This window comes from Anolis sagrei, chromosome 3 (genome assembly GCF_037176765.1).
Source record: "Anolis sagrei isolate rAnoSag1 chromosome 3, rAnoSag1.mat, whole genome shotgun sequence".
Taxonomy (NCBI): Eukaryota; Metazoa; Chordata; class Lepidosauria; order Squamata; family Dactyloidae; genus Anolis; species Anolis sagrei.
This window is the reverse complement of record NC_090023.1, coordinates 183,876,622-183,889,480: the sequence shown is the minus strand read 5'-3', so window position 1 is coordinate 183,889,480 and position 12,859 is coordinate 183,876,622. Positions and strand designations below refer to the sequence as shown.

At 41.8% G+C, this 12,859-nt stretch overlaps 1 protein-coding gene across 1 annotated transcript; it reads right to left on the bottom strand.

Annotated features, from left to right (window-relative positions):
- Nucleotides 1-2,122: 2,122 nt before the first annotated feature.
- Nucleotides 2,123-10,418, bottom strand: LOC132769908 (interferon-induced protein with tetratricopeptide repeats 5-like). The gene is made up of 2 exons (XM_060766833.2): nt 10,297-10,418; nt 2,123-3,844 (listed from the first exon to the last, which is right to left on the bottom strand). The coding sequence occupies exons 1-2, from the start codon at nt 10,299-10,301 to the stop codon at nt 2,401-2,403; spliced, it is 1,449 nt and encodes a 482-aa protein (XP_060622816.2). The 5' UTR covers nt 10,302-10,418; the 3' UTR covers nt 2,123-2,400.
- Between the last annotated feature and the right edge of the window lie 2,441 nt (nt 10,419-12,859).

The window sequence follows — 12,859 nt, the reverse complement described above, 5'->3', positions numbered from 1 at the left end:
ATAATTTTTTTCCACTTTTTTTTATTATATATATATATATTTTCTTTTCTTTTTTCTTTTTTTTTCTTTTCCTTTTTGATTTTTTTTCTTTTTCTTTCTCTTTCTTTCTTTCTTTCTTCTTTTTTTTTTATTGCTGCCATATGCTTTGTGGCACGCTATTTTATTTCATGGAAACCTTAATAAAGAATATTAAAAAAAAAATCTCCAGCAAGTATGCAAAGAATGAGGAAGCACAAATGGATAGTGAAATGACAGCTCTCCTGATGGCCAGAATACCCTCATGGAAAAGCTGGAATGTTAAATGAAAATATAGTCCACAGCCTCACCATTACTATACTACTGCCTCGAAACCATGCAGCAACAAGAGCAACTGGTCTCGTGAAACCCTCTTATAATGCCAGGGATGTCAGGAGGGGAGAAACTGACTACCCACGGAATATTACTATTACCACGTCAGGTCTAGATTATTAAATATAGCAGATGGCAACCACTAGATGGCATACGTTCTGCATCAGAAACTAGAGCTGATGTTGTCTATCCAATGCAATTTTTTGAAACATCACCCCAAATAACCAAACTAAATCTACAGTTGACCAAAAACTGATTCATAACCCTTTTGGTATTAATGTTGGAGAGTGGTCCCTGGTCAAAATAAGGTTGGGAATCACTGCTATAAAGTATATATGTGTTAATAGTCTCTGTACTGTGCCTGCATGGAGCTCCGTTACCTTCCCACCGGAGCGGTACCTATTGGTCTACTCACATTTGAATGTTTTCGAACTGCTAGGTTGGCAGAAGCTGGGGCTCACAGCGGAAGCTCACACCGCTCCCCGGATTCGAACCTGCAATCGTTTGGTCAATAAGCTCAGCAACTCAGCGCTTTAACCCACTGCACCACCGGTGGCTTCTTAAGATACATTTAGGTAGGTAATCTAAATTCTCAATTCATTTGGTTTGTAGTTCAACAGATTCTCACATCCTCAACCCCTGGTCTGATTTCTGGATTTCTCTACTTCATTTTTCTGTCTAATAGCCCCTTCTGTACTCTGCAGCCAGCTACTGGGATTTTATTTTTTCCTACTGTAACATCAAAGGTGGCGAGCACAACGGCTTCTCCTATTACATGCTCTTCCACGGAATGGGGCAAAGTGCGGCTGAGTTCCTCCTGCAAGTCTTCAATGAACCGGTAGATGATGTTGTGCATTTTTATCTGTATTCCTTTCTTAGCAGCCAGCTTCTGAACAGTTTTATTTTCTCCCATCTTCTTTATTCTCTTTGTTCTGAGGATGAAAAAAACTTGAAAGATTGCAGATTTCTGGGATGTTTTGGTTGCTTCTAAGCATGGTATTGCTCAGCTATGAAGTTTTTGATTCCTGGTATAGATTTTAAAATTGGCTTTTAATTTCAAATCTCTGAATCAAACACAGAAACAAAAAGCCAAGATGCATTTATGAGTTAATCCCTATGTAATTGGACAAGGCACTTCAGCTTCCCCTAATCACATTGTGTTGTAGAATCAACACAGACCCAGATTGTTCATTGTAGACATTCTGTGATATGGTCACCTCCCCAATTGTAAACAATGTTCTCAAATTTCAATCACTTCCCATGTTCTTTCTCACAAACAAACAAAAATCCCAACAAATTATTGATTTTTCCTTCCACCCCAAGTTGGGTTTTTCTCAATTTAATGTATTGAGAAAAACAATGAAGTAATTAAGATACATGTGGACGCCATTTAGGAGATACCAAAACACTTCAATCGAGTGGAATTCACCAGGGTGATTGAAAAAATGTACATATTATTGTGTCATATTTTGTTTGATTTTATTTCAGTTCCACTCCCCCTTTGGCTTTTTGGAAGGTGGATCATACTTTAAGAATGGCACACATTTGATTTTGAACACACAAACACTTTGGAGAATTTTAATATCCCACACTATATTGGGTTTAGGAAATACTCCATAACTAATACAATATAATTTTAAACTATCAATCACAAAAGTTAACTGAGTTATCTGTGTAATAGAACATAGTGTCCGAAACAATACAGCAAAAATGGCAAAATGGTTTATTTATTTATTTATCGTGTCATCAGCAACCATTGTATTACAATTCTAACAGAGCAAAACAAACACACAGATTAAAAAGAAAGGAAAAAAAACACACAGATTTTGCAAATTTGGTATTTGGTTAAATGTCCTTTGACCAGTATCTGGCCACTTGGAGTGCCTCTGGGGTTGCCGCAAGAAGGTCCTCCATTGTACAAAATGGTAAAACACACAAACACTTCAATAAATATTGATATTGAATTACAGGTGAATTAAGAAGATTGTGAACGTTGCTACATATGCTCAAACAGTGTTAACTAAGAAGAAAGTATGAGCCATGTTTGAAAATTTAGCTTTGCAAAGACAGTCTCAAATCCAAAAGAGCACTGAGATATTCTTCATTTCCAGGATCCAGTTTCAAGGCTCGTTCATAGCATTCGATTGCTTCTTTCTTTTCCTCGCGGAGTCGGTGAGCAAACCCAAGAGTAGCAAAACTCTTCGCATCAGCTAGACCTCTACGAATTCTTTTTTCCATTAACTTCTTCAAATAGTTTATGGCTTTCTTTCTATCGATTGACTCTTGTTCAATTTCCACTGCTTTCAGATAAAACTTCAGCGCTTCAGATTCAGATCTTCTACGAAACTCCTGAAAGTTTCCGTAATTGAGATACAACTGCTGCTTTTCTAGACAGGTTAGCTTGGTCTTTGCAAACACCCTCTGGAAGATTTCTTCTGCTTCCTCGAGCTGTGCCCCTTCTGCATACATGTTGGCAAGGTCCAGATGTGCATAGACGTATTGGGTTTTGCGTTCTACCACTATCTTTAAATGATCGATGCAACGTTGGAGCAGCTCTTCCATCTCTTCAGTGGGCTCGCCTCTCCCATTGGCTTGTTTCAGCTGATAGAATTGTTTTCGGTAGCAAATTGCAACCTGGTGATGTAAGAAGCTTGAATTCGGTGTCAGACTCAAGGCCTCCATCAAATACTTCAGGGCTTTTTGCACATCACCCTTTCTCCTATAAAATTTGGCAGCATACCTCAGAACGTAAGGAATGCCCGGGCATTTTGCAAGGGCTTCCTCAATGTACTTTCCCCCTTCCGGTGTGTTACCGCTTTCCTGCAGCTTTATGGCAAGGATGGGCACCGCGAAGACATCATCCGGGTTCAGCTGGACTGCCCGCCGCAAGAGTTCCAGTGATGACCCTTCAGCCGCAGACCTTTTCTCATAACAATCTTCCAGGCGGTACACAGTAATCGCATATCCTGTATTAAATTCTGGGTTGTCAGGGTCTTCTTCTAAGGCTTTTGCAAAACATTCCTTGGCCTTTTCATAATACTTCCCCCCAAATTTGAGAAGGGCCCATCCCTTTTCACAAAAGATCTGGGGGAGTTTCATCTTATACGGTGTGACACTTCCATGTTCCTTGCAGGTCCTTTCTATCTTGTCTATGTACTCTTGTGCCTCTGCCAGTTTGTCCATGTGGTAGTACAGCCAAGCATAGTTACTCCAGGTAACAAGGCTTTGCTTCTCAGTGTCCTCGGGGTGCGCTATTTTAACAGCCTCTTCAGCCTTTTGTAAGTTTTTCAGAGCTTCTTCCTTCTTGCCGTTCAAAAATTTCACATAGGCAAGCAGGTGATAATTTTGGATTTTGGATCTGGAGTGTAAAAACTCAATCTGCTCGACAATTCTCTCCTCCAGTTCATCAGGATCAATGTCCTCCTTTAGCAGCACCCAAGTGAAGTGGCAGTCCAGCTTCAGCAGGGCCTTCTTCATTGAATTCTTTACAACGTCACTAGCAAAGAAAGAGAAACACATTTGAAAACTTGGTTCATTTTTGGTGCTAGTCATCGACCATCTATATAAATAAAAATGTAATGTTCGTTTGTGGGATGAACAGAACTCAAAAACCACTGGACAAATTGACACCAAATTTGGACACAAGACACCTAACAACCCAATGTATTTCCTTCACTCAAAAAAACTGATTTTGTCATTTGGGAGTTGCAGTTGCTGGGTGTAACGTCTTAGGAGAGAGGAGGGACGATTTATTATTTATTACTCTTAATGGTGCCACCAATGTGTGATGTGAGGTAGTATTGGGAGATATGGCACACTGGACGCAGAATTAATGGAGATGAGGCAGTCTTCAAACAAAAGAGAACAAGTTTATTTTGAACAAAGCGTATGGTTGCAGGCTGTTGATAAACTTGGAAATACTTTGAGAACTTTACATGTAACTTGGTTGCAATACAGTTCACACTTCTGGATGTTACAACTTGTAATTGACTTTTACTGTGGTGAAGCACTTTCTTAAACAATGTTTCCTGAGGTGAATAGCCTTCCTGTTTGATCCTTCTGTGATCAAACCCCAGATCTCTAGTTCATTTCTAACTAGTGATCTAAACAAGCTTCTATTAGTCCTCTCTAACTAATGAAACTAATTAGGTTTCCCCTTCAGCCTTCCTAAACTGAAGAAACCTCTGACTATTCACAAACACTGCTTCTCTACTTCCCACTCTCTCTCTCTCAACTGCTAACTCCGACTCCAAAACCCTAACTCTGACTGAACTTAAACTGTCGTCTTTCAAACTCTCCCCTCTAAGCTCCTCCCACTTCTCTACAGCATCGTCTCCATGGCAACGCACTCCTCTCAGCTAGGCCGCTCCAGCATTAGTGCCACCAATCCAAACACAAATACAGTTAAAATCATACAATTTATAATCAACTTCTTTACACTGGGCTTTATAGTTCACCTACAATCAAAGAGCATTCTGAACCCCACCAACGATGGAAATGAACCAAACTTGGCACACAGTTCTCCCATGACCAACAGAAAATACTGGAAGGGTTTGTTGGGCAGTGTCCTTTGGTTTTGGAGTTGTAGTTCACCTACATCCAGAGATCACTGTGGACTCAAACAATGATGGATCTGGACCAAACTCTACATGAATACTCAATATGCCCAAATGTGAACACTGGTGGAGTTTGGGGAAAATAGAATCTTGACATTTGGGAGTTGTAGTTACTGGGATTTATAGTTCACCTGCAATCACAGAGCATTCTGAACTCCACCAATGATAGAATTGGGCCAAATCTCCCACACAGAACCCCCATGTGGGCCACAGCAACGCGTGGCAGGGGACGGCTAGTCTATATAAATAAAAATGTAATATTAGTTTGTGGGATTAACAGAACCCAAAAACCACTGGATAAATTGACACCAAATTTGGACACAACACACCTATCAGGCCAATGAGTGACCATCACTCATAAAAACACTGAAAAACACACTGGAAGGGATGTAAAAAGCAAAATGACGCTACTGCACATGTGAAAAATGACTCCCCCGGCAAACAAAACACACAATAGCATATCCACACTCTCTTCTGGACTACATCTCTCAGCATTCCCTAGACCCTGTCCTTTAGGAGAGGAGGATGATCCAAATGGACTGTTTCCAAGCTGCAAGCTTTCTTCTCCTAGGATTTCTTTGAGAGCATCCCAATCACTGCAGATCTCCAATTTCCTATTCCTGGACTCCTCTCCAGATAGATAGATTAGATAGAGATAAGTAGGTAGGTAGGTAGGTAGGTAGATCGATTAGGAGGGCTGCTGGGAGTTGCAGTCCAAGAATAAGTAGAGAAGGAAGAAAAGGAGGAAAGATGAAGGGAAAGGAAAGGTGGGGGGAGGAAGGAAAAAAAGAAGAGAAGGAGGGAAGAAGAGAGAGAGAGAGAGAGAGAGAAAGAAAGAAAGGAGGGAGGGAAGGAAGGAAGGAAGGAAGGAAGGAAGGAAGGAGAGAAAGGAAGAAGAGAAAGAGGGAGGGAAGTTCTGCCACAGCAACGCGTGGTGGGTACAGCTAGTAAATACATACATACATACATATCTATCTATCCACACAGTAGCCATCCCCTGCCACGCGTTGCTGAGGCCCAGTCTGTGTATATGTGTTTTGTGTGTGTATGTGTATGTTTGTGTAAATGTGTATATATTATTATTATTATTATTATTATTAACTTTATTTGTACCCCGCTAGCATCTCCCAAAGGACTCGATGCGGCTTACACGGGCCGAAGCCACAAAACACAATACAATAAAAAACATAACACAGCGATAAACAAAGCAAATCAAATAATTAAGCAAAATAACCACAATGACAATACATCAAGACACTATTAAAACTGGTTCGGCCAGCGCACTGGGGTACAGGGTTAAAAGTGCTGAGATGGCAGGAGGAACGTAGGATTAAAGTGTGGTGTGCAGCGATGTTAGTTGTGCTAAAGTGCATCTAGGACTTGGGATGGGGATTCCTAATCTGCGAAGGCACATCGGAACAGCCAAGTTTTTAGGTTCCTTCTGAAAACTGCCAGAGTAGGGGCCTGACGAAGCTCTTTTGGAAGGGCATTCCAAAGTCGGGGGGCCGCCACAGAGAAGGCCCTGTCCCGCGTCCCCACCAAGCGCGCTTGCGACGTAGGTGGGATAACGAGCAGGGCCTCCCCAGATGACCGGAGCGAGCGTGTGGGTTCGTAGATGGAAATGCGGTCACGCAGGTAGGGTGGTCCCAAACCGTTCAGGGCTTTGTAGGTGAGCACCTGCACCTTGAATTGGGCTCGGAAAATAAATGGCAGCCAGTGGAGCTCCTTGAACAAGAGGGTTGACCTCTCTTGATAATGAGCTCCAGTTAGCATCCTGGCTGCTGCCCGCTGGACCAATTGTAGTTTCCGAGCCGTCTTCAAGGGCAGCCCCACGTAGAGCGCATTGCAGTAATCCATTCTAGAGGTGACCAAGGCGTGGACCACCCCGGCCAGATCCGCCTTCACAAGGTACGGTCGCAGCTGGCGCACAAGTCTCAGTTGTGCAAAGGCCCTCCCGGATACCGCCGACACCTGAGCCTCAAGTGTAAGCGAAGAATCCAAGAGGACACCCAAACTGCGGACCTGTGGCTTCAGGGGGAGTGTAACCCCGTCCAACACAGGTTGCCACCCTATACCCCGATCCGGTTTACGATCGACCAGGAGGACCTCTGTCTTGTCGGGATTGATCTTCAGCTTGTTCTTCCTCATCCAGATCGACACAGCGGCCAGGCACTCGTCCAGCACCCGAGAAGCCTCCTTGGAATTAGGTGGAAAGGAGTAGTAGAGTTGTGTGTCATCCGCATAGAGATGGCACCCAACTCCAAAACTCCGGATGACCTCTCCCAGCGGTTTCATGTAGATGTTGAAGAGCATGGGTGACAAGATAGATCCTTGCGGGACCCCACAGGTCAAAGGCCAGGGGTCCGAGCAGGCGTCTCCCAGCTTCACCATCTGGGTGCGTCCCTCCAGGAAGGACTGGAGCCACGACAGAACCGTGCCCCCAAGGCCCATCCCATATATGTGGGTTTGTGCATGCATTGTAATGTATTTTTTATTATTATTATTGGTTTTTAAGTCCCTTCCTGTGTTTTTCAGTGTTTTTATGAGTGATAGTCACTCATTGGCCTGAGAGGTGTCTTCTGTCCAAATTTGGTGTCAATTCCCCCAGTGGTTTATGAGTTATGTTAAACCCGACAAATGAACATTACATTTTTATTTATATAGATTTGAAAACATTACTTTAAAAAGCCAAATTCAAGCATATGCCCCCTTATAATGAAGTATTTCTGTCCACCAAGGATGTCATCTTTACTCTACAAAAAACTCATGCCAAAGTATTTGTGCTAATCTTTAAAGCGGCTTTTGTTATTTTTGCTGCAACAAACTAAGCACAGCTACCCTTGGGGAAATTGATTTTAATCATTCAAATTTAATCAATCAAATGTCTGGTTGCTGATGGCACGATAAATAAAATATTCTTTCCCCAAAATGTCTTATATATATATATAACTAGTAGATTGCATTCTGGGTTGTATTTTGGATTTTTTTGCAGTTGAACTTTTAAACGGAAAGCCAATCTGGGTGCAATTGATTCCAGCAATGGGGCATTCCTTCCCATTAGGCAGACTATGGCTGCATCTACAGTACACTGTACTATTTGCTTTCTCCTTCCAGTGAGCCTGGGAGAAGAGGGCTTGCTTCCTCAATGAATTGAGGCAAACAACATAAAAGAAGTTGGGTGCGCAGCCTGGTCAGGCAATTTTTACCTTTTCATTCCGGTTTAGACATTGACCCACCCATCCCATCCTTTAACTGTATACCACGAAAAACTATGTTATAAGTTGGTCAGTCAGAAGGTAATTGGACTCTAAAAACTCAAGAAGAAATAAACAAATATTATGGAAGTATCTCTTGGCTTCAATATAACGAATTAAAAGAACATTAGGTTCTTGTGGGTTTTTTCGGGCTATAGGGCCATGTTCTGGAGGCATTTCTCCTAACGTTTCGCCTGCATCTATGGCAAGCATCCTCAGAGGTAGTGAGGTCTGTTGGAATTAGGACAATGGATTTATATATCTGTGGAATGGCTGGGGTGGGGCAAAGAGCTCTTCTCTACTGGAGTTAGGTGTGAATGTTTCAACTGACCACCTTCATTAGCATTTGAAGGCCTGGCTGAGCCTGGGAAAATCTTTTGTTGAGAGGTGTTAAGATGTGCCTGGTTGTTTCCTCTCTGTTGTTTTGCTGTTGTAATTTTAGAGTTTTTTTTAAATACTGGTAGCCAGATTTTGTTCATTTTCATGGTCTCTTCGTGGAGTAGTAGTAGTAGTTCACCTACCATCAAAATGCATTCTGAACTCTACCAATGATGAATGGAGATTCCATCTGAACATTAGGAAGAACTTCCTGACTGTGAGAGGTGTTCAGCAGTGGAACTCTCTGCACCAGAGTGTGGTAGAGGCGTCTTCTTTGGAAGCTTTTAAACAGAAGGTGGATGGCCATCTGTCAGGGGTGCTTTGAATGCAATTTTCCTGCAATTTTCCTGCTTCTTGGAAGGGGTTGGACTGGATGGCCCATGATGTCTCTTTCAACTCTATGTTTCTATGAAATTGAACCAAACTTGGCACAAAGAACTCCCATGACCAACAGAAAATACTGGAAGGGTTTTGTGGGCATGGACCTTGAGTTTTGGAGTTGTAGTTCACCTACATCTAGAGCAGTGGTTCTAAACCTTTCTAATGCCGCGACCTCTTAATCCAGTTCTTCATGTTGTGGTGACCCCCAACCATAACATTATTTTCACTGCTACTTCATGACTGTAATGTTGCTACTGTTATGAATCGTAAGGTAAATATCTGATATGCAGGATGCATTTTCATTCACTGGACCAAATTTGGCATAAATACGCAATATGCCCAAATTTGGATACTGGTGGGATTGATTTTGTCATTTGGGAGTTGTAGTTGCTGGGATTTATTGTTCATCTCCAAACAAAGAGCATTCCAAACTCCACCAATGATGGGACTGAACCAAATCTGATACTTAGAACTCCCACAACCAACAGAAAATACTGGATGGGTTTGGTGGGCATTGACCTTGGAATTTTGGAGTTGTAGTTCACCTACCTCCAGAGAGCACTGTGGACTCAAGTAATGATGGATCTGGACCAAACTTGGCACAGATACTCAATATGCCCAAATGGAGCATACTGGTGGAGTTTCGTGAAAATAGACCTTGACATTTGGGAGTTGTAGTTGCTGGGATTTATAGTTCACATACAAATAACATTCTGAACCCAATGAGATAATTGAGCCAAACTTCCCACACAGAACCCCCATGACCAACAGAAAATACTGTGTTTTCTGATGGTCTTTGGTGACCCACCCGGGGGTCCTGACCCCCAGGTTGAGTGTGATGAGGTCCCTTGAATATCCCTCTCACAAGCAGAGACCTTCAAGGACCATTCCTTCTTTTAAAAAAAATCAACAACCCACCTACTTTGGTGCCCAAATTTTACATACATGATTTACAAAATAGGAAGTATAAAAAGAATTTACATTCTTTTGCATGTTTGGACAAAAGAGATGCCCATAAGTCAGTATCATAACACTTCGCATCCAGCCCTACCCTTCTGATTAAGTTATTGCCCAATAGAAATACATGTATATGTTTAATATAGCTAAATTAGGAATTCTGTAAGTTCAAAAAAGTTTCTTTTAAAAATGCTAAGGGTTAGATAAGAAAAATAAATAAGGTTGCAATATGCAGTGGATCCCAACCTTTGGTTCTCCAAGTGTTTTGGACTTCAGCTGCTAAACTGGCTGGGATTTCTGGGAGTTGAAGTCCAAAACACCTGGAGGCCACTGTACAGTCACTTGCAGTTTTGCATACTTACCCCATGGTTTCAATGGATCATTCAGCTGTAAAGGAAAGTAATCAGTTCCCTTGTTCATCCACAGCTTGCACTTCCCTCAAGTGCCTGCATCTACTGTTATGCCTCCCTGTCCTTTTTATAGTCCTGCTGGCTCTGTGCTTGGAAATAGAAACCGAAATCAGCTATTGGGAACTAAAACAGGATGTGACAACACTGGCATGCTCATTGGTTTCGTTTCTTCTCCTGCTTTGTTGTTTTCTTACAGGGAGAAGATTGGCCAGGGAAAAAAATCTCCCCTCCATCAACTCTTGGCCCTTTTGTTTGCTTGCTTGTTTTTAAACAAGAAAACTTACTGTCCTGATCAACTGGGATTACAGAAGGAATCCCTCTGACAAAACACACTTAATGAAACCCTATTAGAACTGAGCAGGAAGAGAGCCCAGCAAAAATCTGCATTGTTTTGCATTCCGATTCCTAGTGAAATGAAACCCTATGAAAACTGAGCAGGAAGAGAGCAGAGCAAAAATTAAAATTAATTGAATTTCTTTTTCTTTCCAGTTTTTTTGCTATTAACAATTTAGCTGCTGTTATCATATTAGAAACCAATTCTTTCTCCTCTTGTAAGGGAATTATATTGTCATGTATAAGTAACTAGTTGTCCCCTGGCACGCGTTGCTGTGGCCCAGTCTGTTGATCTGGAAAATAAAGTAATGAGTTGGCTTCTAATATATGTAATTTCTTTATGCTTGTGGGTAAATAGTATTTCTTGCTGTTTCTTTGTCAGTGTTTATGTGGAGATTGTCTGGTTTTCCCACCCTGGAACATGCAAGATATTTATTTATTTATTTACTTATATACCGCTGTTCTCAGCCCGAAGGCGACTCACAGAGGTTCACAACAAATAAGAACAGCAAAAATTCAATGCTACAGTGTAAAAACAGTTAACAACCTAACATATTACATAATTAATAAACAATTACTACAATAACCATTCACTATTCACTATCGTCTCATCATCAAAAACATGATCCAGATTCCGTTCCAATGTTCATTAACCAATCATTGCACTAATTATTCGAACGCCTGCTCAAACAGCCAGGTCTTCACTTTCCTGCGGAATACCATTAGAGATGATGCTAGTCTAATGTCTGTAGGAAGGGCGTTCCACAGCCGAGGAGCCACCACCGAGAATGCCCTATCTCTCGTCCCCGCCAGCCGTGTCATTGTCCTTTTTTAAGGGTCCCTTTCAAATCTATGATACTATATCTCTCTGTGTCTGAATCATATCTATCTATCTATTTATCTATCTATCTAATCTATGGCTGGATGGCTCTTTGTCAGGAGGACTTTGATTATGTTTTCTTGCCCTGATGAAGGGAGTTGGATTGGATGGCCTTAAGTATATTCTGTTGGTCATGGGGGTTAAGTGTGGGAAGTTTGCCCCAGTTCTGTCATTCGTGAGGTTCAGAATGCTCTTTGATTTTAGATGAACTATCAATCCCAGCAACTACAACTCCCAAATGTCAAGGTCTATTTTCCCCAAACTCCACCAGTGTTCCTATTTGGGCATATTGAGAATTCATGCCAAGTTTGGCCCAGATCCATCATTGTTTGAGTCCACAGTGCTCAGTGATTGTAGGTGAACTACAACTCCCAAAACTCAAGGTCAATGCCCACCAAACCCTTCCAGTATTTTTGTTGGTCATGGGAGTTCTGTGTGCCATGTTTGATTCAATTCCATCATTGGTGGAATTCAGAATGCTCTTTGATCGTAGGTGAACTATAAATCCCAGCAACTACAACTCCCACAGGACAAAATCAATACTCTCCCCCAATCCCACCAGTATTCAAATTTGGGCATATTGGGTATTTGTGCCAAATTTGGTCCAGTGAATGAAAATACATTCTGCAGATCAGATATTTACATTACAATCTATAACAATAGCCAAATTACAATTATGAAGTTGCAGCAAAAATAATTTTATGGTTGGGGGTCAACATAAGATGAGGAAGGGTATTAAGGGGTCGCGGCATTAGGAAGGTTGAGAACCACTGTCCTAGTGAAATGAAAGCCTATGAACACTGAGCAGGAAGAGAGCAGAGCAAAAGCCTGCATTCCTAGTGAGAGAGGCCATAAGCATCCTTGATTTTTATTATAGAACTAGCCGTCCCCTGCCAAGCGTTGCTGTGGCCCAGTCTGGTGATCTGGAAAATAAAGTAACGAGAAAATGTTGGTTTCTAATATATGTCATGACTTTATGCTTGTGGGTAAACAGTATTTCTTGCTGTTTCTTTGTCAGTGTTGATGTGGAGATTGTCTGGTTTGCCTACTCTGGAACATGCAGCTTATTGTCCTTCTTTAGGGGTCCCTTTGAAATCTATAATATTATATCTGTAATCTATCTATATAGATATCTGTCATCTATCTATATGGAGCCCCCAGTGACGCAGTGGGTTAAAGCCTTGTGCTGGCAGGACTGAAGACCAACAGGTCACAGGTTCGAATCCCGGGAGAGGCGGATGAGCTCCCTCTATCAGCTCCAGCTCTCCATGCGGGGACATGAGAGAAGCCTCCCACAAGGAT